Source organism: Eurypyga helias, unplaced genomic scaffold, assembly GCF_000690775.1.
Source record: "Eurypyga helias isolate BGI_N326 unplaced genomic scaffold, ASM69077v1 scaffold1228, whole genome shotgun sequence".
Lineage (NCBI taxonomy): Eukaryota > Metazoa > Chordata > Aves > Eurypygiformes > Eurypygidae > Eurypyga > Eurypyga helias.
Genome location: NW_010264713.1, coordinates 25,631 through 52,239, shown reverse-complemented (window position 1 = coordinate 52,239; position 26,609 = coordinate 25,631). Strand labels below are relative to the sequence as shown.

The window sequence follows — 26,609 nt, the reverse complement described above, 5'->3', positions numbered from 1 at the left end:
GGCCGGGTGGGTTGCCCGGCCGTGTGCCGCTCCACGGGGAGAAGCCCACGGGGTTTGTGGTGAGGCAGCCCTTGGTGTCAGACTTGCCAGCGCTCGACGGAAAGAAGGGTCGTGGAGGGCCTAGTTATCCTTGAAAGTTTTGAGGAGGTGTTGGGTGCCCTGTTTCAGCCTTACTAACAGCAGTCAGAGAAAACTACGGGTGGTTCGTAAAACGGGTTTCTGTCCACCAGTATGTTTCCTGTTTTAACGGGAGTATTTCGGAAGTTGGGAAGTCACACAGTGTGTATTCAGTGGAGTTGATGGGACTTCATGTGCTCTTGCAGACCGCAGTCTGATTAACTCCAGATTGCTTAACGGCCTTCGTCAAGAAACCCTCCATGGTGGTAGATCTGAGGAAGTTAATGTTTTGTTTCTTGAAGAGCTGCACCTCTTCAGACCACTGTGTTTTCCCCCTCACACAACCAACTGGAGAACAACCTCCTAGTTCTGTAGTATGCTGTCTTATTCATGGTTTAATCATCTCTAAGTAAGTTGGAGGTCATTTAATGCCTGCTCTCTTTTAATACACGGATGTATGAAGGGATGAAAACAAGCTAGTTAGTCGGCGTTGTTATTAGAGTCCTGTCCTTGAACTCTTTGAGTATTGCAGCAAGGTGGTGGTTAAGTCTGTGTCATCAGCAAATATGTGTGCTTTGCTTAATTGTAGCTTGGAATGTGAGGAAACTTAGAGCATAAGATGGAAAGTGAATGTATTGCCTTTTAGAAGCATTATTATTAGTATCCAAACCCATGACAAAATAAAACACAGTTACTCTTACTGTGTGTATTTTATCAGTTTTTCATTCTTTCCTAGGTCCTCTAAAAATCCAAACCTGGTAGTGCGGATTAGCACTTTTAGTGTTGGTATATTTTTGTTTTTGAAGCTGGTAACTTGACCTCGTAGAAGTTAGAAAGACAGTGGTAGCATATCCGGGGCATTAATCCTCTATTGACGTGTTGTAATGAAAAAAGGCTGATGGTTTCTGTTGACAGATAGATTGAATTCAATATATGGTACAGCTGAGGAAGTAGAACTAATAGTGGAATGTATTCTTTATGAATTCTCCAGGTCTATATATTGTTTTGAACTCGTGCATCTTTTTTGGGTTGACCTACAGTAAGGGTTCCTTCAGGTCTGGGCTGCTCTCCGCAACTAGGGTTGGTTTCCTGATGCAAATCTTGAAGCCAGAGGAGATACCCTAGACCCTGGTCCAGACTTCCAGTCTGGTGCCTCGTAAGCAAATCTGATTTGCTAGATAACTGAGACAGTGATTGAAGCAGAGAAGCTTCCTTATTTTTAGAAAAGAAACAGGAAATAAGTGGTGATATGCTGCTAGACAGAAGATTACGTAATGTTTGATGTACAAAGTGTGCCAACATAAAGCAGCATAGGGAAATCAACTTGTGCTAAAATACATGTAGAAAAACTTGACAGTAATGGCATTATTTCAAGGTCCTCTGACTAAACTTGAGAGCTGTTGAGATTCCCCCAGATCTTTCGACTGCTAAATGAAAGGGCTTTCACAGTCAGCTTGCACCCTGCTTTTTAAACTTTTTTTCTTTCTGTAGAGTAAGAAAAAGTAACCTCTGCTATTTATGTTTCATGTGGATTGAAAATAACTCGCGCTTCAAAATGACCCGAGGTCAGATAGACAGTTGAAATCATAAAGCTCTTCCTTTGTCACCACTTAACTGTGGTGGTTTTCAAGAATTGAGAGTGAAGAATGTGTTTTGAAACATTGTTGAAAGCCCTGTGACTGATCCAATTTCAGAGGAAGTTACGTAAACTGAATATACCTTGAGATTAAGTTTCAAAAGACGATGTAACCAAAATAAACTATTAAAATTTGCTGTATCTACCTCACATCAGCAAAGCTGTAGTTTAAATAGAATGCAAGAATACATGTTTACTCCCTTACATTGATATTAATAGTCTCAACCTTACATTTAAGTTTATGTATTACACCAGTGGAAGTACAGGTGAAACAGAACAATGTTTAACACCCTAACCTTTTGTATGGAAGTGTGCGAGCTACTTAGAGGTCTTCTCCGACAGTGGAAGGAATTGCAAATGTCCAAAACCTTTGGCTGTCTCCTGGCCCCGAGTGCTGCTTAGGGATGAGGTCATGTCATTGAGAAGTGGAATATTTCTGCTGAAAAAAGGGTGGTGTGTGGGTTCAATTAAAAAAAGATACAGTATTTGAATGCTAATTAAAGAAGACTACGTTGACATATTGGTAAAGTAAATTCTGTAATAAAAACACATCAACATGTCTTCTGTCTCATCTCAAAATCCTGAAGTTCTTTGAAAGTGTTCAAAAATAACTTGGCACATTTCAGCACATTATTCATAACGGCACACAATGTGCTGTTGATCTAAAATTCTTTTGATGTATTTATTTTGGGCATTAAATTAGTTGCATAGAATATTGTGTCTACTTAATCTGCTATTTACATAGTACTGAGGATGCTCAATATGCTCAAATATTTACAGATTTTTTTTTTTGCATGTATTTGTCAGATGAGAAATAGATGTTGCTGTTTACAATTTTATGTGCTAGGTTCTGCATGTTTGTTCTTACTATTAGGTTATAACTTATTTTTATGACTTGTTTGGACAAAGAAATTGTTTTTAGAAGTGTTCCTCTGCATCGGCAGTGATGTCAAGTTGCTCTCTTCGTGCCAGTGTTCAATCCAGAGTAGTTAAGGTAGCTTCTTTGCTGTAATGGAATAATGCTTCTGTGAGAGTAATATTTGCTTTATCAGCAAATTAGCTTTATCGACAAACATAAAAATATATGTGCGCTTTTTCGTTTAAAATGGAATTTGATGTCCATTTACGACTTGTTACCTGGTCCCCACGCACCTGCATTATTCACACAGGAGCAGCATCCGAAACAATCACTTGGAGGTTTTCCAGGCTCTTGACAACTAAAAACAAGTATGCCAAATTCGGCATGGAAAAGGATGATCTTGCCAAAGGTAGTGGATAAAAACTCACTACCACGTTTGTGAGAAGCTTCGAAGATGGGTGGTGAAGGGAGACTGCTTGCATTTCCTTCTTTCCCCTGCCCCCCGCAAGTGGTTCTTATCCTGAAGGAAGTATATCTTAATTCAGAGCTCTGTAGTGGTGATGTTATAATTTATATCTCTTCTTTTAATGGTGCGATCTCACCTTCTTTTTCATCCAAGTCAGTTTATTTAACAAAGGCCTCTGTTCTCCTTCCAGAGTCCGTCCAACTGCTGCTCGGTCTCACAGTTGTCTCTCCCACCTGCATTCACCAAACCTTAGCTCATTCACAGTCTCTCTGATGTTTTTCTTCCATGACAGATCAGCTAAATTCCTGTACTCAGCAGTATTTCCTGTCTGTCTAATTTTGCTGCAGGCATCATGATTCTCGCTGGGTTTTAGTCTCTGAACCTGAGGTTCCTGCTCACCCAAACCTGAGGCCCTGCACTGACTCACCTCTCGGACAGCTGACTTTCCTGCTCCCTCATATCAAGTTCAGCTCCTCAGCTTCTCTTTATGTGCTGGCTTAGTATGTGAAGTTTCTGAGACCTAGTCTTTCATCCTTCAGCTCTTTTTCACCAGGTCTGAAAGCATCCCAGGATCTTGGGATATATCCCTTGCCCTTGATAATATCCGAGCTGTTTGGGTGCCCGGTGCAGGGTCATTGCTCCCTTTAGCAGCAGTTTGCAGGAAACTTCAGCATTGCCTGTAGTAAATACTACTAAGCTTGCTTTGGTCCTGATTTACAAGCAAGGTTACAGGTAGAGCTACTCAGCTCTTTGTTATGGAAAGTTCTGCTGCAGATCAGGATGAGAATGGCCTGTGATCTGTTTTGGACTGATTGTAGCCAGCGGGATCCAGATCAGTGGCATGCAAATGCACTGTGGTGTAAGATGCCTTTGACTTCACAAAAATGCTCTTTGACCTTGTTTCACCTTACTTTGATGTTAGTGTGAAATGGTTTCTAAGTTGGGAACTCGTTAGATTTAGAGAGCTCTGTAGCTGTTGGGTTTTTTTTTCTCCCCAAGCAATGTTTTCCCTATCATTTCGTTTTAAAATATGCATGTCTGTGCAAAATGCCAAATGTCCATCGAGTAAACAGTAGTGATGGTGAAAACTTTGGGTTTGTCTTTTATCAGAGCAATCTTAAGACAGCTTCTGGTTTTAATACATATATATACACATATATATGATGTATATAATTGTATATACATATATATTTATGTGTGTGTATATATTTGGAGTTTCTGTTGCAATTCAAACCCTTCATTCTCTTTATCTTTAGAATTGTGGACTAACAACATAAATCTTAAGTGTCATTCCCACAAGCTTGTCACATAACATAACTATATTCACTTGAAAGTATCAGCCTATTCACTTTAGAAGTATGAACTGCTCTTTAAGTTGTTTCTCAGTTTTTTAGTTACGCAGTCAGTATTTATTCTCACAAGCACTGTGAACATGGTATGTGGCTTACTAACCAACTGAAAAATAACTTTTCAGAACATAACAATAAGAAGTGTGTTTTAACAAGTTTAGTAATTTGATCTCAGGTGAAGAACAGTCCACAAAATTTTCAGAAAAACACCCTGCATCAACTAGAAGAAAGAACATTTATCTTTTTTGCATCACTTCTTGTATCCCCCTGTGGGCTCCTGCTGACAAGTATAATTAATTTTGATTTATGTTTAAAGATATTTTGTTTTTTCCTTTCCATAAGATGGCACTGAAAAATTAGTTGGGGTGGGGAAAGGGAAGAAAGGGTAGGAATAGATGTCTCTTCTTTGCCACATCATGACAGAATAGCAGTAAGATGCCCTTGCTTTATACCGCAGATCAGCTCTGTATACTCAGACTGATACAGTTTTTCTGTTGTACAAAAGAGGAAGAAAGTTCTGATGGGCATGTTACTGTATAACAGATAAAATGATACTGTATCACAATATTTCTGTGAGTATTGCCCCTTCTTGTCTCATGTCCAGGCTGTTAATATCTATCTGTGCACTGTTCCTATATATGGGCTTTTTGGCTAGTACAGAATGGTGTAAACAAACCAAATAGCTCATTAATGGTCTGCTGCAATTACTTGACAGACTAGGAACAGAGGAAAGGAGGAGGCTGGAAACTTGCACAGAAAAAACAATTGAGTCTTACACAAAACCTTATGATAATTAGGGAGCATGTATGAACCTGCCTTGTTTGTCTTCAATTCTGTAACCATAAGTTCAGGAAATGCAACATGTAAGAGCAGCCTGTGTTCCCTGAAGCTGTCATTCACCCTTAGGAGCAGTGTTGTTGCTTCGAATTGACACTACAGCAACTGAAAGCACCTGGCAAGTCATTGTTTCCCTCGTATGTGTCAGCTAAGCATATTTTACAGTATTTGGTGTAGTCAGCAATGGTTTTCTATGCGTAATCGTTTGAGACTTCATAAGGTAACAAAGCTGTATTTTAAAATAGGAAAACGTGGTAGATAGATGATATAAATTATCAGGGTTCAAGAACAGGGCTTTGGGAAGGTACAGGGTTTTTGATTTACTAAGAGGTTGTGAAGAAAGTAAATTTGAAGTTGACTTTTTCTTCATTTGTAAACTAGATGTTAACTTCAGCTGATAGAAATATTCAGGCACTGGGTTATATCAATTGTCAGAGCACCTTGTAGTCCCTCGTCAGTACATATACGAGACTACGCAAGTAAACCAACAGGCAAAATGAAGAGGCCACTTGAATGGTGTCAGATGTGTAGCTTAGTTTGCAAGGAGGGTGGAATGCAGCTGTCAGACTCAGTCTTCGCTGTGAACAGCTGAGCACATCAGAAGAGGAAAAAAAAAGTAGGGTCATATGATTCTCTGTTATGGACTTGTGTCTTTCTGGGAGTTGTAAGCTTAAATGTTCATTTAAAGAAGATAGTGCATGGACTGTGCAGAATAATTGTGGGTTTAGCTAAGCTGTAAAATGGAAGGGACTGACTTTCTGGAGTCCCTTTCATCACAAAAGTCCTGAAGTCTGTCTTTACTAGGCTGGCCTTAAACAAGAAAGAAAATGAATATTCCCAGTTGTTAAGTTTGCAACTATTTAACATCGTATAGCAACAGTTTTAAAGCCTCTTTTTTTCTGATATCCCAAGGAGTGGGAAACTTGATACCCCAAACAAAATGCTAAGTGCAGTCTCATCTTGAAATAGATTCTTCCTTTTACTTCATGAGCAGCGCTATGCAGTTCTTAAATTTTAAGTTTCCTTCACATTCAACTTTCCTTTCAGGTCAGGTGGTGTAGACCAGTAGCTCACTATGTTTTCGTGTTCTGTAATCAGAAGTTTTCAAAATAAGTATTGCTCAAGAAGGCACAGAGTGTCTTATTCTTTCCATGCTCCCCTTCCACCTCATTCTGTTGATCAAAATTTTGGTGCATGTGTAGAACTTATTGCTGTAAATTAGTGTTAAAAGCCTACATCTTGGGAAAGGCTTTATAATTTTACTGTCCACGAGAATGTAAAGAAATTATCATTCCCTCCATTCTTGTTGAGTTTGGAAGTACCAAGCACCTGCGATGTTTACAAGCTCTATATTGGGCATTCAAAAACCACTGACAGTTTCCTAAAAAGCAAGTTATAATTACACCTTCAAAATGTAGGCACTGCATGTATGTTACCGAATGTTTTGGGTGTTTCTTCCCTGTTGTGGGTCTGTCTGTTTCACTCTGGTCTGTGGCACACTTGCCAGATGAGATGTGGGTAGACTTTTATTTTAAGCGAGCAGTATCAAATATCTGCATGTTAATCGTTCTAGAATTACACACTGAAGCTTTATGGACAAGGTACTTGATCTGACTCTGAAATAATCCCCAAACTGGCTGATATCTGACTAACAGTTAATGCTCCCAACTCTCTTTTTAAAATCTTTAAATTTATGACATGCAGTTGGAAAGAGGTATTTCTCCTTTAGTGTGTTTTAAAATTAACTGCGTGTCCTACAGCTTCAATTAAAGTAAAATACCATGTTCTTTATTTTTCCTGAAACAGTTCTTGTTATGTCCCCTGTCCCCACTGTGGGCCTTTTGTTGTTGCTTAAGCAACCCTCTCATCACCCCGCCCCAAGCACGGCTGTAGAAGTCAATATGAAAGCGGTTGAGTATCTTTCCATTGGTAGGTCTAGGTATCGTATTGTGTTTAGTTACGGACCAGGATTAACAAAGATGGTTCTTACCTCAGGAAGCACGTGACCTCAGTCATCAGTTGTAACAGAAGTAAGAAAATTTGTCTGTGTAATGCTGTCAGATGTCCAAATTAAATAAACTGCCGTAGGCTTTGAATTACAGGTCTGTTCTAATGGTTAATTAGTATGCAACCTCTGAATTTTTAAACTCATTGTGTTTCTTTAAACGTGGTCTGATTATTTTTCACTGATTGAACTGCTTTGATACAAATCACTAATAGGCCTCTGAAAATTTAATCTACTGGAATTTATTTTAGTTGGAGGGGGCTGTTATGTGCTCTGTTTGCATCTGTTTTCCCAGCTCCTCCTTTAACTTCCTTGTCAGGAAATCTTGGCCTCTAAAAGGTCGCTCTCAGGGCATTAAGCAAAACAGTTTCCACTTCCTTCTTCTGCCACTTAAGGGAAAAAAATTATTGAAATCCCAAATGCAGAATTCATGGTAAGAAGTTTCTTCATTATTGGTTTTATTTCTAAACAAATTCTTTTAGCTTTCAAGAGAGAGGGTAGACCCACTTGTGTGTGTTTTGGTTTCGGCTTTAGTAGGTAATTTTTAATTCCTGTTAGGGGTGAGAAATTAATATAATCTGTTCTGGGCTAGACTTCATTTTTATTGAACTTCAGTCTCAAGTTTGGAACAGCCTCAGGCTTGGTTCAGTGACAAGATACGTCATCCTCACCGACTTGCCCTTATCTAGAACGTCATTAGTGCTCTTCTATTTTGAGTGTCTGTTCTCTTTCTTTTAGGGCTGTTTATTTTTGAAGGGAGTGCAGACAGTTTGCTTAGCTGTGTGTTTAATAACTTCAAAAAAAGCCTTCTATTCTATTAGGCCTATGTTTTCCTTGGAAAAAGCATAGTTTAGCTGAGTGCACATTGTAATGATATCATGTGCACGAAGCATTTTTTTAATCTAAACTTCAGGTGCTGCTAACAAAAACAATGTATTTTGTATAAAATTTTGAAAATCCTTAACTGATGATCTTACCTTACACGTGCCAGTGCTGCCATATTTGACATGTATCTAGTCTGCAGGGAGAGGGCAGCAGCTGTAAGTAGTAGGGCAAGGTGAATCAGTATACATTGAAATACTTGATAGATGTAAAATCAGAAATCCAAACCAGAGTCTGAGATCTGTATTTTTTCATCTTTTTCATTAGTTCTTATATGTGTATGGGATGTGTGTTTGGATTCCTGAAAAAGGCCTTTCCAGAGAAAAATGGGGGTCAAAATCTGACATCCCAAATGCACACCTTTAATTGATAGAAAGAGAGGTAGTGGTCCGGATTTACTGATGATTTGAGTGTAATGATTTTAGAAAAAATGCATGGACCACAGGCAACCAGAGCATGGAAGCCTGATGTACGGTGAGGAGGCTGACTCTTTAATGGGAGGGGAGCCTGTGACAAGCCTTTTGGTTCCCCTCACATCACCGTGACCTGGCAAAGGGCACGCTTCAGTAGGAACATAAGCACCTGCACTGGTTGGCCCCATGGGATGTGTACCTTTGGTTATTCGTTGACAAGAAGTTAGCCAGCAGGCATTTAAAATGCAAACTAGCAATAGTTTGCCAGTGTTGTAGCAACTAAAATCCTTTCTTTTTATGACATGTTGTTCAGATGATTCTATGACATGACTTCAATTCAGTATGTTCACATTATGATCGTGTACTCTTTGTCCACAATGCAGTTGTCAACAGTAATTACTGATTCCTCTCTTTTATTGAACCATGTATAAATCCATTACCTCAGTTCTATTTGCATATTAAAGGATGCAAGGTGCTTAAGTGGCGTGTTTATGTTAGCGGTTGTTGACATCCTTTTAGGGGATACCTCCCATAACTGAGGGCAGTGGGGAACATGCTAGTGTAGCCGTGCTAGTAGAGTCTTACACCAGGGCTAGTTAAGTCCTGTCCGTCAGTGCACGCAGCTCTACAGCTTTCAGACTGGTACAGCCTGATAGGACTGAACAGAGAACAAATGCACAAGTTTAATAAACTTGGGTGTTAGTGATGTCTTGGGATCTGCCTTCAGGAAGTAGTAACTGTGCAAGGCCTACCAGTATCACTGCAAACAGCGTGAAACTTGGATGAATTCTGACAGTTTGCCTGTACTTAACAAGTCTTAGAGTTAGGTTTAGCAAGACTGAGAAAGACATCTTACTTAGAGCAACTGTAAATTTAAGAGTTTGAAGCAAGGCTTTTAAAGAATTTATCTAATATTGCTGGCATCAACATGAGTATTACCAAGCACTTTAAAAAAACGCACTGTTGTCTAAGAGCAGACTATTCAGCACAGGATAGATAGGTATTAAGGTGCTTAAAAGAACTGTTCACAGTTATTCTGCTGAAGAATGGGAATTTGTAGCAGTTGGTCCAAATCTCTTGTTCTACAACTGCAAATATAAAGGACATGCAAGAAATGAGTTAGGACATGTGGATGGAAAGGTGCAGTTGTCAAACTCTAAGTCATGTGTGACTAATAAGTATTTGTTATCTCTGCTAGTGGAAAGTGTTAGTTACTCTATTGACTTTCAAATATTAACAGGTTTTCCTCTTGTTTTTAATAGCTGTAGTAATTGTATGGATAGCAAAACTTTTCATTTCTGTATTTTCATTGACGTTAATCAACCTCAAAAAAAATTTTTATTGAACATTTTCTTAAGATTATATTTTAAATTGAAGTGGAAAATGAATTATTGTGGTGATGCTTTAATTAAATTACTAATTTGTACGTAAGCTCAAAGCGCAGTACCTTTGGCAGGGCTGTGGTGAAACATGGTGCTCAAACCTGACAGCTTAGAAATTTTTCTTCATGTGCAAAAGGCAAGTTGCCAATTTTTTTCCTTCAATATTGGCAGACATGAAGCTTTTTTGGTGATGTGTTGATGCTTGCAGAGCATTGCTAATTATAAGAAGCAGTTGAGCGATCTTTGCTTAGTTCTGGCAAGTTACCTGACTTAAGCGTGAAATGATTTGCACAGTTGTGTAGAAGAATCTGCTTTTCGAAAGCTGTTACTGGTTTGCATTGTTTGTTGCAAAATTTATCAGTAGGGAAATGTTTCTTGGTGTGACTTTAAGATGATTAATAGAAAGATCTGCCTTTGAAATAAGAATGCTGTTGACACTATTTATTTTGAAAGAGCTCTTTAATATGTAGGCTTTTTTTTTTCTACTTCATTTCATTCATACATTGTGCCTACTAGTCCCAGGAAGTCCTGAGTTGAAAATTTACTTTATTAGAACAGTTGGATTTTTCCTCCATAGTTCATTATTTATTTTCCTTTTTTTTAAAAAAATATAACAAAACCTTTTTGTTTCTTGGTTTGCATAACACAGTAATGTATAAATCAGTTCTGTGAAAGTAAAAATATTTTGTTGATGGCGTTGGTGTAACTTAAATTAAATTCCTGTGATAGTTTTTAGTGCACAGTTTTGGGTCAGAGGTGGTTTAGACTTCTTTTTTGTGACAGTAGGACCTTTTTCTTCACAAAGCAGAGCTGTATACTCCGTGCTCCAGTCAAGCTCCTCTACAAGTATAATTGCTAGCCTAAGACAAGAATACCCACCTGCATGAGCATCATAGATTATTTTTTTCTGTTTATGTTTCAATGGGGGAGAGAGGATTGATTATTTTTTTTAACTGGAGTTCTCAGATGAATGACAAATGATACAGTATGTTGTGTATGAGATAATGGCAGGATTGAGAATTAGGGTTAAGATGTGTGGGCAGTTATATTCAAACTTCCTTGAGGAAAGGAGAGATTTGAAGCAATTTTAGTTAATACTGATGAGCATTTTACAGTTTAAATGCATTTATATAGAGAAAAGACTTGCAAGGGTAGAAATGGATGTGTGTTTCTTTAAAAAAAAAGTCTCATTAATAGAAAAACATTAATTACAAGGGTTATTATTCCACATCTTGGATAGTAGAGCATAGCTGGATCATTTCACTTTCTTCTGCTTTTACACTAACACAGATGGTGTTTTTTCAAAAGTGTAGAAAAATATTTCTTATAGTTAGGATTTGTAAATGCTCTGAAATTTTAATAATTTTAATATTTTTCTTAATTTGCATATGAATACTTGAAAATTGCCATTAAGATTGTAGACTAATGAGTTTAACACTTCAGTTCCTGTACTGCCCAAGAAGCCTACTGGGTTTTGAATGGGGTAAGTTTTGGTAAGTGAAGTATAAGCATCATACACCTGGAATAGCTCCCCAAGAATTGGTGAATAAGTGTGCTGGGCATTTTTAAGGACATGGAGAAGGAGGACAAATGCTGTGGTGATAACTAATGCTTTTATCACTGTGTAATGTGCAACTGAAAGCTGTTTGAAGGGTTTTGTGTTTAGGAGAATGAAGATCAGTGATCCTTCCATTTAGTCTAGCTGAACAGTGTTGACCTGCTTTGCTAACTACAAATAGAATTGAGTGTACCCTCTACATTCCAATTAGTAAAGTGTATCTAGTTTATTAAAACCTAGTCCACTTTATTGTATCGTACCGACAACTTTACAGACATAACTATCTTTAAAAGCACGTTGAAATAAATGACAAGTCAACAATGTGTAACTGGTTTTCAGGATGTAAAATGTACTTTTTTTTCCCCTACCTACATTTTCATGAGTTTTGAAAAGCTTTGCTTAAGTGCCGAGTTCAGTCGTTTCTATCACAGTTGCAACCCAGTCTGGATTCTGACAGTGTCAGCAGATACCTGGCTTTTACCAAGGGAGAAATTAGAAAACTACACATGAGGAAAATTTGTAGTTTTTGTTGGAGAAAATAAATATCTTTTTTGCCACTTTCCTTTCATCCCTGTACTTGGTATACAATTGTATGTGAAGCAGCAAAAGTGTTTCCAACAAACACACTATGCTTCTACACTTCTGTGTAAGTGTACCGGTCTGAACCATATTCACTTGCCTTTATATTTCCCTCTTTTTTGGGGGTGTGGTATTTAGTACTGTTGTGAGGGGTGGTGTTCAGAAGGAAGAACTGGAGCAAATATCTTCATATAAATCTATACTGAAACAAACAGGGTCACAATCTACAAACGCTATGATAATCTAGGACACATATACCCTGAAATACTCTTGTAGTCCAGGTGGTAATCTTTTGTGTCTGGGTATTGTTTGATCACAGTATGTCTTACGTGTTGATTGCCAGCGTTCTTTTGGGTGTTTTTTTAATCAAAGTAAAATCTTGCTGTATAACAAGGTCTTTATGGTTCTGTATTTGATATTTGGCATGCATTCTAAACGTGACTGGAGTTTTGAGATGATGGATGAAAGTACCATATAGGTATAAAAGAAATTTTAAAAGTCAAATACCCTCTCTAAGTCTAAGAAGCTTGCTAATAAATATTTGCAGGAATTAAGGATGTCAGTGCTGACAAACTTATTCGTAAAGCAATCACAAGTCCAGTACTTTCTAGTAAAGAGCTTTACAGATGCTAAGCATCCAGCCTGGAAGTCAGATATGTGTTGTTCCCACTTCACAGACAGCAAAACTGATGTGGAGGGATTGGTTCTGCTTCATGCCTCCAGGGCATCTGTGCCAGTTGGAAGTAGAGCAGGCTTGTCCTTGACAGTCAAGGTGAACAGGGGAGAAACAAACATACTGTGCCTGTTGTTTTACTGTTATGTTGGGTTTTCCTGCTGCTGCAAGTGTTGCACAGAGTGGAAGGCTTATGTTGTGATGCTGCCAAAGTGGTTGGCTCACAGACTGTATAGCGGCTGTCAAACCCCCATGATGTCCCTGAGGTGACCCATAGTGGTGCAAACCCTTCTGCTTGTTCAGACTGTTACAAATTGATATTTAAACAACAACAACAAAAAAAAAAAAAAAAAATTGCACCCTCATTACTTTTGCTTCTTATTCCTCCTTTTCTGTTTACTGTATTTTATTTATAGGTGTTGATTTTAAAATCAAAACAGTAGAGCTAAGAGGAAAGAAAATTAGATTACAAATCTGGTAAGTAAAACAAACGTGCAACCAGCAGTATGTTTTAATTTTTATGTTCTAGCATGAATTAATATGCTTGTCTAATACTATTAACTGTTATAAGCTGGTTTAGCTCTTACCCTATTCCTCCTCTCCTCTGTTCCTACAAGACTTAAGCAAAACTAAATAGCTCTTAGATTTTTGTGAGGGTAGAGGAAGAGAAGGAAAGTTAGTAATAGGACGTGAATGTAATTACTGAAATGTTAATACATCACAGAGGTCTCAAGCCCCTTCTAGCAGAGTGATCTCACTGACACAAGGTATAGAATAGGACTTGCACAAAGAACAGAAGGTGACTATATTAAATAGACACTAGAGAAAGTGCACTTCGGTTATTTTTTTAATTTATTTTCTGGACTGTTTAAAACTGACCTTCATTGTAACAGAAATTACAAAACAACTGTGAAATATTTTCTAAACTGTGTTTCTAAAACTTGGTATAGGCAGTGCTGTTTCTTTGATGCTGTATTAAATAACTCCAAAGTCAAGGGCATTCAAGACTAAGTGTATTATATCACTCTTAAACAGCACTGAGAAGTGAAATGATCCCAATCAAGTAAGACTCTATACCTTAAATGGTACCAGTGTCCCGCTACAGAAAGATCAAAGTCTGAGCTAAGCTTTTCCTTTCTGGAGTAGGCTACAGGTTTCCTGATAATGATTGTCCATGTCAATGATTAATACAACTTTTATTGTTTAGAAATTATTGAGCTTAAGAGCTCTTTTGTTTTGCAGAGTAGTACAATACTTAAACATTGTTACGAGAGAATAAACCAGCTATGTTCTATACATTAATCTTATATACTACTATGTAGAAGCTTAGCTTTGGTTTATTAACAGTGCGTGATGCATAATTGGCATTGTAGTTAAACTGTTAAAGCTGCTAACAATCCGTAGCAAGGGAAAAAAGCTCTAATTATACTCATTACACTTTTGGGATATTCTGGTGGTTTCTCATTCTTAACTACATGGATGCAGTGAATTCAGCTTACTAACTCCTCTTGGCAGGTCACCATCAACTCTGTCACACCATGTGTCTGTCTTGCTTCCCTCTGAGTTAACTGCTGCTCCATCTTTGGTACCATCAGTCACCTAACACTTGAATGTTAGTGGCATGTCTTCATCCGTCATCTGTCCCTGTTTGGAAACCTATGACCACAAGGCTGGCAGTTGAGCCAGCAGTTGTTAGCCTGGGTCTGCCGGAGCTGACAGAGGTAACAAACATTGTGATACGGAGATGCTACTGTACGCCTGATATGAATTCTTGCTATGAAATGTACTAAGCTTGTCAACCAATTTTTTCCACATTGAATAAATACTTTATAGGAGAGATGTTTTGTTGGAAAAGAGATGTTTAAACCATTATTTTCCACATATTGAGAATATGCTAATAGGATATAGAAACTTTTAAAACTAGAAATTGATAGGCTGCTAAAATGTGACCATTACTCCTGTGCAAAGCCCTACTACAACGGTGGAGAAAACACAATGTAAAGAGACACTATTTTAAAATGAACACAACATCCTGCTCCAAAATCTTACTTTATCTCTAACAGTGGCTGTTAAAATGCTGTTCTTAACCCTTAAAACTGTCTTAGCATTCTAATTTTTTGGAAAAGCAATTAGATGACCACTCCTTTTGTTAATTTATCCTGAACTATGTTGTGTTTGTTGTTGGGCCTATTTATAAACTTATTACCATAGAATCACAGAAACATAGAATCACTGTGGTTGGAAAATACCTTTAAGATCATCGAATTCAACTGTTAACCTGACACTGCCAAGTCCACTGCTAAACCATGTCCCTAAGCACCACATCTACACATCTTTCCAATACCTCCAAGGATGGTGACTCCACCACTTCCTTGGGCAGCCTGTTGCAATGCCTGGAAACCTGAAGAAATTTTTCCTAATATCCAATGTGAATCTCCCATGGTGCAACTTGAGGCCATTTCCTCTTATCCCATCACTTGGGTGAAGAGACCAACACCTACCTTGCTACAACCTCCTTTCAGGTAGTTGTAGAGAGCGATAAGGTCTCCCCTGAGCCTCCTCTTCTCCAGGCTAAACAATTCCCGTTCCCTTAGCCGCTAATTATTGTACCTTCAAATGTTAGATTAAAAGAGGAAAGCAATTCACCACTTGGAAGTTTAGAAATACAGATTTATGCTGCATGGCTGATCCTAAGTCAGTCTCCTTTCATACCTACACAGAGACAGAATTAAGGTTGCCTCATACTTCCTGGTAGTCTTATGTACAATGATTACAGGAACTTTACTACAAAAAAACCTTTGTTATTCAGTGAACAGATAATTTCTAAAGTTTATGCTCTTCTGTGTTCTTAAAATGACTAAGGTTATGTTTCAAAGCATCAAAGTTTGAATTTTTTTTTTTTAAACTCATTTGATGATTTTACTACAAAAATCAAACAAGAACAGTTTACAAAGAATGTTTAATTTTGGTGTGTCTGTGGTCATTTGACCTGTCTCTTCACTGGCCACTATCAACGGAGTATTCTCCACAGACCTCTACCAGTTGAATTTATGAAAAAACAGCAGTACTATGTTGAATATATGGAGCAATTAGGTGTGCAAGACGTCCTTTTGAAAGAAGCTTTCACACCTGCTGCTATTAGTAGAGTGTTAATAGAGAAGTATACAAATTGGGCTTGTTTCCTGTATTCCTTTGCAATGGGATAGTGTGGGCAGCAGCTCTAGCTTACCTGTTGCTACATGGTCCCTGCTGCCTCACAGTACCCCTTCCTCTATTTCCCTGACTTTCAGTCAGGAAAGAACCTCCTGCTCCTTAAGATTATGAAATGGTAGAGCAGCACTGAGGATACAGTGTCCATCTTCGCTGTGCCATGTGGAACACTAGTAGTGCCCCTTGGGCTGCGAGGAGTAGTAGATAGAGTAAATCTGCTGCTGCATTGCAGTTCTTGGCTGAAACAAGCTCAGATGTTCTGTGAGAAGAAACGCATGCACGCAGCTTGGGCCATGGGGTAGAGTAACCGGAACGACTGGGTAGCACAAGTGTCCACGTGAACCCAAGCATCTGAGGATCGGTGCTTTTCCAAAGCTTGGAAACTAGACCGAATAATAGGAAACACACTCTCCTGCTTTGGAGCGTAGGCATGCTGGGAGTTGCTCGGCAGGACGACGGGGTGTCTGACTGAGCCCTCTTGCCTGAGTGACCTGGGCACTCAGCTGACACAAGCAGCGTAACTTCTGGCTTCCTCTCTGAAAGGATGGGGTTAGTGGAAGCTGTAGTGCCCTGCCACTGCACCCAGTTCCCTCCTGGGGAGCCAAAGGGGCTCTCTGGTATCCCTACAGGTTAAATGTCCAAGGAAGCAAGTGCCCTGGCAAGAAAACTGTCTGAAGGTTGTTTAAATTGATGCTTTCTCATAACAAGTTCATGTTCTGCCAGCTCAGTGTTTTCTAATGGGCAGTTATCTTGGGAGTGAAGGGTCGTCTGAGGAAAAGATCACCTGTCCTAGAATGCAACAGAATGTAGTTCCTTCTGTTCATTACCTGTGAAATAAATTATTTGATATAATAGTATATTTTAAATATATTTGTTGCTTTTTAATGGGAGGAGAAAGCCCAGCTTGACAAGTAGAATTAACCTCTAAAATATCTTTACATTTAAAAATACTACCTGTAAGATCCATGAAAGCATAGAGCATGCACAAGTGTTAAATTTGTGTTCAATTTTTATTTGTTGAAAAATATTTTCCTTTCTATTGCCACTTCACACCAACACTCATAAAAAATTAATTTAACTTTAGTGCCAAAGACAGTTTTGAGTCTATGTGTTTGTTTCAAGCAACTGTTTTAGATAGACACAGAGAATATTTGTGTAAAACAGGAATTATCCAAACCTCTTTTAATTCAGATCAACTGTATTGGTATTGTGTTTTATGCACTCTGAAACAGTGAGAATATGACAAGTCAGCACTTGATAATGGGCTTTGTGTGGGTTTTTTATTTGCTTTTGTTCGGTGTAATGTTTGTTTGTATTTTTGGAGTGATGTCTAGTGTCTGTTTTGGAAGCAGAAAAACAGTCAGGCAGTGGGGTTTTATTATTGCAGATTAGAGATGGTCAAAGAGTCATACGCTGTTATGTTTGTGGTTACAATTTAGAAATACCAGTGTTCTTCCATTAGAACAATTTCTTGGGGGAAAAAAAAAATCAATGAAAGAAAACTGCTTTTAGCTCTAAAAAAGGAGTAATATTTTGTATTTTTTTTTTCAGTGATGCCAAGTCATTGATCAAGTTGTAGTAATTTATTATTTGGACTTGGGACTTTGAATTAGATTTAACTGATTTACTCCATTATGTTAATTCTCACCAGAGGAAATGAAGGACGAGCAGCACTTAGTATCGCTTAGGAAATTCATCAAGTTTCGTACTGTTGGCCCAGTTAAATAATGCTTGTGTCTCCTTCCAGCTTTTGCTAGTGCTTCAATAGGTGTCCTTACTAAAATACTCCAGCTGCAGGAGTGTAATACATCGATGAAAACAGTATAACAAACTTCACTGCTCCAGCACTGCACATGAAAGGAAGGCATTTTAAGTTGGATTTGCTTTTAATATTAGCTCGGCATTAGGGGTTGCTGGTTTTTCCTCAACACTGGAAGAATTTACTGTGGATTTTCATGAAGAAGGTGATAGCACCTGGTAGAAGATATTTTCTGTGTGAAAGATCACCTTGATACTGTTCTCAAACTGCAGCTTGTTTAAGTAGATTTTGAGGTTGCATTCGAAACTTACTTGTTGCAGAAACGGTTTTCCAATTTTCACCTGTTTGAAGGCTAGTGCAATGTTGATGTCGTGTTAGAGACCACAGATTCAGCTTATCTTCCTCCAGTTGCCAGTGGAAACAAGGATTAGAACATCATGCTTGCAATCAAACCTGTTGACTGGTTTCATTTCAGCTTGCTGTGGCAGTAGAGGCATCAGTTGTGTGAAGTGGAGGGAAGTCAATGACTTAGCCATAATCCACTGTACTTAGCATGATTTGTAGGTGACAGTCAGTGGCCATGTGGCCACTCAATGTGTGTTGTGGGCAGCCAGGCCACAGAATGCGCTGTGTCTCAGTTAGCCAGCAAGCCAGAGGACAAGTTCTGTGATATTTGGGTGAAAATACACAAAGGGGAGTGCAGAACCTGACGGTACAGAGGGGAGAAGCAGCCTGGGAATACTTGTATATGCTTTTAAAGAGCCTGAGAGCGTTGTGGGGTGAGGAGAAGCTGATAATACCGGGTAGACTTGGAGATACAGCACTCGGCAGGCTAGGGAAAATGAGGACTTGGGGATAGCTGGAGTGTCAGCGTGTAGTGTTGCATAGTTGGCTCCATCGCCTACCCCGGGCTTATCCAGTGTGTTGGTGACTATCTTCAGAGAGGATAGTTGACCATTAGTGTGTTTTTCCTCTCTCTTTTTCTAGTGTATGAACTGAGTGATCTGGTACCCTGGCAGCTCCTCTGCTTGAGGGGTGCTAAGGGTTCTTAGCACTGACCTGAAGGCACAGCCAGGCGACCCTGACACAGGCCCTTTATTTCACACAGAAGAGGGGAACGACCAGCCAGAAAAAAAAGCAACTTTTTCTGTTGTTCTAGCCAAAGCTGGAATTATTCCACCTGCCACCTAGTTATGTCTGCTGAGAACGATGGAACTAAAGGGATCCCACCTTTAATACGCTTGAGCAATAGGCTGGGTTAGCAACAGATGTCAGGGACTGCTCTACAAGGTCATAATTCTGAGAAGCCTGATCATAAACACTAAAGCAATGTTATCCATATGTGGAAAATCAACGGTTCATACCAGAATTTTTTAATTTTTCATGGAGTGAATATCAGTGTCCGAAGGACCTTTAAAAAAATAAATCTGACCATGGCAAAGAGTAACGGAAGAGAAAGTAGACATACCTGCTCTGAATAATACTTAAATATGAAATTTCAGCTGCCAGAACTTGTATTGCTTTAATAAAAATACCTCACTAGTGATAAGAAAGCAACCAATTAACCATCTAAAACTGATCTGAAATACTACTAGAGCTTGACCTTATTGAAACAGGCTACCTGTTTTTACCTTCTCTAGTGTCCCAAAAGTTTGTATGAATGTAACGCTAAAGTTCTGAGTAGAGAATGGAATTTAAATAAAAACAAAATAAAAATGGTTGTGATAGGAATTTGCTCTTTTCTGCCCTATATTGCAATGCCATTGGCTTGCAGTGAAGTAGTAGTCCAGAGTGTTTTTCCCCAGGCCATGAAGCAGAGGTTTCAAATCTTTTTCTAGTGGACACTGCTTTGTTTGTGAAATCACTAGCAAAGATTTGTTGCTATCAAGTACACTTGTATCATTTTCAGGAGAAAGTTGACTAGTTCACTTTTAAACCTGCTTAGTTAAAATTCTTAAAGATTTTGTGAAGAGCAAGATAAGTTTGTGGTAGTTTATTCTACTGCTTGTTGTGTATAGACTTTAAAATAATGGATTTTCCAGGACATTAGATGTGGCATTTTGTGAACATGACTTTTTTTTTTTTTTGGTAACAAATGTTTTGGGTCTCCATTGTTAATTTCATTCCCAAATTCATCCTGCTCCTCCTTTTGTCTAAAATGTGACTGTTGAACAGAGTTCCTTTTGACTGTTTGAGTCCCAATATACATCTCCCCCATCTGCTCTTAGTTTTGGTCTATCTTTTGACTTGGTCTAACAGTGAAATTTCAAAATTATCCATTGACTCTGGGGGTTGAACTCAAGGGGCAAATGCTTGATCACTTTGGAGCACTGTATAACACTTCCCAGTTGTGCTACTGTCACATTTTAAGACTTCAGGTATGCACCAGCTATTTTTTAGTGTAACTGCCAAACATCTTCCATAAGCAGGCTTGATTATATGATTAAAAGCTGTTCCTTCCGTCTCATCGACTCTGGAATGTAAGCCATAGCTAGTACAGGTGACGTGGTGTCATTGCTGGAAAATAGCCTCCAGTGTAAATGCACTGTGTCAGAAATACCTGCGATGCTGAATGTGAGAACAGAAAGGCTGTTTGAACACCTCAGATTAGTAGATTTAAGCGTGAAAGCCAGCTATCCACTTTCAAAAGCCGTACTGCATAGTGGTTGCTCACTCTTTTAATTCACTTCTGCCAGTAGCTTCTGTGTTAGTTTTAGAACCATGGCTGAATTGCTGTGGTTGATCCAAAAAGGCTCTGAAAGCTCAAATCATAATGATCAGTGCATTGCTCATTTTATAATTGGGTGTCTGGCTGTGTTTGATAAGCATGTATCCATGTATTTTTTTCATTTTTTTTCAGGGCCATTAAAAAAAAAACCAAACACACACCAAAAAAAACCCCAAAAAACCCCACCACAAACACAACCAAAACCACAGCAACAGAAAACCAGCTTCATCTGCTGGTACATTTGCCATTGGACAGCTTCATTCTCAGACACATGTAGAACTGTTTGGTGGCCTTTCTTGGTGAAGTTAGTATGGGATAAGTCGTCCTGATATGAAAACACTGTATGATTGAAAGTACTGCTCCATTTTTTCCTGAAATTCACACATCCAGAAGGAAATGTTCAATATAGAGTGTCTCATGAGTGTGGGGGTATTTTTATTAAAATGTAAACAAGTTGTTCTGTACTTTGCAAATTGGTGAAATGTTTGTGCCAATGTTTGCTGCTGCTTCTTAGGGACACAGCAGGTCAGGAGAGATTCAACAGCATTACCTCAGCTTATTACAGAAGTGCCAAGGGAATTATTTTGGTGTATGATATCACCAAGAAGGAAACATTTGATGATTTACCAAAATGGATGAAAATGATTGATAAGGTAGGCCTTAAGTACTTTCTTTTCACGTATTTTTTTAAGAAGCAATTGTTTTCCCTCAAAAGTACTCTGTAAGACTTTCTAACAGAATTGATAGAGAATTCTTAAACTAATGCCAACTAATTTTCACTGGATTCTTTTAGCTGGTATTTAACATTGATTTGTTTTTGTTGCAAAATGCTTGTCCATTCTTGCTTCCTTCAAATAGAGTTGTCCCAGTTAGGAGTGTCAGTGGAAGTCCGTAACAAAACCACCCCAGTGCATACGTAATAATTTCCTGACTGTGAAATAAGGTCATTATGTTAATTCTTAGATCAACTAGAACAGCTACTTCTCAAGTCATGTTTTAAAAATTTAATTTTAAAATTAAAGTTGAAAATTTTTTAAATAATGTTTGGGAAGAATGTTTACATATAAATGGTGTAGGGATTTATTTGGCAGAGGAATTGCCCTTTTTTAATGTTGTGTTGGCATTAAAAAGTCTTAGGTTTCTAGGTTTAGTTAATTAAAAATATTTTAATTGCAGTACGCTTCAGAAGATGCAGAGCTTCTATTAGTTGGAAATAAACTGGACTGTGAAGTTGATCGAGAGATTACACGACAGCAGGGAGAAAAGGTAAGAACAGGTCTAACCAAATTCTTAGTTACTTCTGGAAGCAAAACTGCTGTGACATTGCTACTGACAGTCCATGGCTACTCTTGTTCAGACTATTAGACATAAGGAGCTTATTGAGAGTGGTGGTGTTTGGTCAAAATCCATATGGTATTTCCTCCTGTAGAATGTGCAATGGTATGCTTTCCTGCTGGAGCAGTATGTCTTTGCTCTAAAGAACAAACTGCAAGTTGGCTTACACTACCCAGTAGTGCAGGGAATGCTCCTTTTTGGGCTCTGAAAGAGGATGCAGTGAAGTCCTGATTCAGAAGTGGAGATGTCTCTACTTGGGACACCTTTGTGAGCCTTCTTCCAGACCTTTGCTTTTCCAGTAGTATTGCAGGACAGGCAACAGCCCTGCTTGATTACTTAGCTCACCTTTGTTTTCATGTTTCTTTTGTTCTCTTCCAAGCCCAAAAGGGCTAAGGAGCTTGACAAAAGAATATGTTCTAGCATAGCACCATCTGGATCAGGACACTACCAGTATGGACATGCACCAGCATTTTTCTTCAGCCACCCATAAAGCGTTTGCTGTTAGAGAGGCAAGGCCAATTCTTAACATCTGTACTTCCCTTTTCTGCATTTTAATAATAAGGTTGAGATTAACTCTTCTGAAAAGGTCTTACTTTCTTGCAGTCTGCAGCAATCCATGTCAACTGAAGACATGAATTTCTCAGATTTAAGTCTGGAAACTTTTCCAGTAAACCAGTTCTAAGTGAAAATTAGCTATATATGGCAATATTTGTTATACCTTGGAGATTCAAGATTATTCATTGAATTAGACTTCAGTCACAGATATGGGGAAGGTTGTGGGGTTTTTTTAAAAGGTTGTATGAGGAGTGTATGCTTGCTGTTTGTGCATATCTTTGTGTAGCTATTTTATTTTCTCTTCCGTCAGTTTGCACAGCAAATAACTGGGATGCGGTTCTGTGAAGCAAGTGCCAAGGATAATTTTAATGTGGATGAAATATTTCTAAAACTTGTTGATGACATTCTGAAAAAGGTAAAATGTTCAGGTGGTGGTTCCTCTGACGACATAAGTGGTAGATGTTTAAATAATGACTGCAGGTACTTGTTGGGAGGACATGGAGGGCAAGTGCACACAGATGAAATTTTTGGTTAGTACATAGCGGGCATAGTATCAGAAACTGAAGAAGTCCTTGATTTGGTACAAACACTCCTTAGCAACAACTAAAAACACCAGTGTTATCAGTACTTTTCCCAGCACTAATCCCAAACAGCCTCACACCAATCCACAACATCGCTACTGTGAAGAAAATCAATTGCCCCACCTAAAACCAGCACAGGGCATGATGTAGTTCACAGACTCTGCTAAACACTTCAGTTAATAAGTACTGCTGTGGAATTTGGTAAACATCTGCTCCTATTTGCTATACTTCCTCTTTCCTGGAACTTCAGGAGGTATCAGCAGCTGACTGTACGTTTGCCCGCTTTCATTTGCAGGATGTTCTGTTGTAATTTGTTGTAGTTGGTTTGGGAAGTGACTTTATTTTGACGGTATTGTAACCTTTTTCTGAAAGAAATTCTTAACACAAGTCACTCGAGCGTAGTTCGCTAATAAGAACTAAAAGATCCTTCAGTTGAGTCTTTGGCTGAGAGTGAACTCTTGAAACGAGCTCTTTGCGCTGTGTTCTGTGCAGATGACTGTTTACAGGTGATTTTTCTTTTCTTTAAGATGCCCCTGGATGTTATAAGAAATGAATTGTCCAACAGTATCCTGTCCCTGCAACCAGAGCCAGAAATCCCACCAGAACTGCCTCCTCCAAGGCCACATGTCCGTTGCTGTTGACTTGTTCCTCCATAAAGAGTGGAAAATAGCAGTGGGAGGGTAAAGAAAGTATCTGTACTACTCTGCACTACAATCATTTGGCAGTTTCTTGTTGCACTTTGTTATTCGAGTCAGAGCTACACACTAACTTGTAAATATGCAAATATGCAATCCTGTGTAGGATTCAGCTATAACACTTAATTATTGCCCCTCTCCCTCACAATGATGTTTCATTCATTGCCCCGGTGTTATAAATACTGTACAGTCGGTGGGGATTTACCCCACTTCCAGTCGAGGAGGAGGAGGAGAAATAAAATCTATACCTATTCTTGACATAAATGTTGTAATAGTTCTTGTTATTATAAAAAGGCAGGCAGAAGCTCTTCTGGTATGAAGATAAGTATATGGTGCTTTGCTAACTATTTTAAAGACAATTTTTTTAAAAAAAACAGAGGACTTTATACATAAAGCTTCCATAATCAGCATTACGTTTCCTTTTAATGTAGCGAGAACACTTTTGGCTGTAGCATCCTCTGCTGACTGGATTTATTGAAAAGCTAAGTTTAATTTTTGGCAGTCTTTTATTTATTTTGTTTGATGCTGCACCCTTTCTTTATGTACCAAGACGTCACATCTGGTGCAAATTTCAGATTGCACTCTGAAATAGCATCTGTAATTTTCTGCATAAGCATAAACTTGGTTGCAAGAATCATTGAGTTTCAGTAAAAGAATGGAGATATATTTGAGCTCAAAAAGAAGGTATAAAAATCAATGCTGCTGTCCTAGACAAATTCTTTAAGAAAAAAAATGAAGATGATATATTCCTTAACACAGGAAAATGTATATGTGTATTTGTCTGGACACCTGTAGGGCTTGGGGGAAGGGAACCTAAGGTAAAATTATTTTCTTTCCTAATGGTGGAAATTATTCCCATCAAGCAAATACTGTGTTAGGTTTTTGTCTGATAATGAATTTGTGAATTATATCTTTGGTATATCTTTTATTAAAATGCACTGTTTAGTTTAGCTGTGGTAAATCAATAGTTACATATTCGAATAACTTGGTGTGTCCTGAATGTTGTGGTATTGAAGAACATTGTGGTCTTTCTAAACTAATGAAGTGCAAATAAAATTTTGTATTTATGAATGACAGTGGAACTGCACCTGTTATTAGAATGGGAAATATCAAATGACGGGTAAAAGGTAGGATCTGGAATATGAAACAACACTTGTTTTAATTTTGTTGTGATTACATTTTCAGTTTGACAGTTCCTTTAGGTATAGTTAGAAGAGCAGCAGATGTTAGTTGTTCACCTTGATCACTGCTCTACCTAACCCAGCTGATGTCATCGAATAGCATGTGACTGCTTGTCATGCTGTCTTAGCAGGTGGTCGCCAAATTATTAATTACACTGGCAACGCAAGTATGAACCAGTCTTTTTGAGACTACAGCTTCTCTGCCTCTCGTTCTCTGGTGCTGGAACCCATTTTGTCACTTTTGCCACTTCTAACCAGAACACTGGCACTGACCAGTAAGGTATACCACTTGACAGCTTCTCTCTGTTTTCTGGAAGGAAAAAAAGACACAACAAACTGTTAACATTTAAAAAGAAAAATGTAGCCCTTATTTCACTGACGAAGCTCTGACATTCTGAATACAATACCATGCAGGTCTTTGGCACACCTGGGTCTCAACTGACAAACTAAGGAAGCATGGTTGATATTTGTGCTTATGTCTTCTGCCACCTTGTGCCTAAACGGTTTGCTTTTTTACATAGTAAACTTAATGGTTTACTATCATATTGGTAAGATAAAATCAATTTCTGGAGCATTTGTAGGATTTCTGATGGTACTGTGGGCAATAGCAAGGAAGGGAGAGTTATGGAAAATGAGTTTTAACTTGACAACCATTTTATTTTAGCTGATTTGTTTTTATTTGTACTTAGAAACTTGTGATTTTTTTTCCTGCAGTTTTTGAATTTAATAAAAATTAAGAAATTTGACTTAGATAACTTTCTTTTTGTAATTCTGTGCTATTTGTATATAGGTAGATTGGATTCCCAGTCTGTTGTACCAAAAATTAAAAATTACTGCATTTGAGAAAGACATTTATGTATGAGTGCTTGAATGTATTGGATTATTTGTTGGAAATCATAAAAAGTTCAGGAAACCTCTTTGTTTTGCATCCATTGTGCCAGGAGATGGAACAGGGTTTGGTGTCCTAATTTTATCTCTGCAACTTTTACATGTCAAAAAAGAAAAAGTTGGTTTATGTCCTTGCTTCACCTAGCAGGCACTTGCAGTGTGGCACGGAAAGATGGATGGGGGAGAAAAGGTTCTTGCTGCTCTGCTGCCTCCTGCGGAATTTCGGCCATCAGCCCAGCCCTTGTTGACATCTACTGATGGACTTGTCTGAATGGTCTGCACTACCATTGAGGGATCACAGGATAGAAAAGAGGGAAGATGAGCACTAGCTGCAGCTTTAAGTCTGTTCTGACTTCTGCGTTAGCAGATCGCTGTTCTTTTAGGAGTCCTGGTTAAGGATAGCCCTTTCCCACTCTTCGGGGGGAGAGGGTGTGGGGATTGTTTCCATCTAATACCATGCCCAAAGTTGCTTTCCACTAAGCCTGTCAGATGCTGCGAGGTCTTCTAGTCCCTGGCAGTTTCTTCATGATGGAAAAAATACACAAGAGTGTCAGAAATAGAATGGTAACATGTGCTCCAAATTAGGGGTGGTGTCTTGGCTTTCATGAAATAATGGTAGATTGTGGCCACTGAGTGGTGGTTTGCCACTGATTTCAGTTGGGATTCAATCCAGTAAATTCCTGGAAGGACTCAATTTCACTGATGTGTCCAGTTAGCACTGCACCTTGTACCAAAACCAAAGCTCATATCTGTCAAAAGACTGATGCAGGATATGATTTTGTCCATAAAGTTTTAGATTTGCGTATAATGGACATTCAACCCTGGGTTGAGTTAACAGATCGTTTCTTCACAGGTAAACTGAAGGAAAAGTTGGAAGCATGGAAATTTTCTCTTGTGTAATAGTGAGTCATGATACAGAAA

At 38.5% G+C, this 26,609-nt stretch overlaps 1 protein-coding gene across 1 annotated transcript; it reads left to right on the top strand.

The window, feature by feature from the left end:
• Window positions 1-13,174: 13,174 nt before the first annotated feature.
• Window positions 13,175-24,695, top strand: RAB12 (RAB12, member RAS oncogene family; the record flags this gene model as incomplete). Its single annotated transcript, XM_010156450.1, has 5 exons — window positions 13,175-13,233; window positions 20,968-21,106; window positions 21,630-21,719; window positions 22,654-22,758; window positions 23,452-24,695. Coding segments are annotated over 5 exons (507 nt in total), but the record flags the coding sequence as incomplete, so codon positions are not given.
• Between the last annotated feature and the right edge of the window lie 1,914 nt (window positions 24,696-26,609).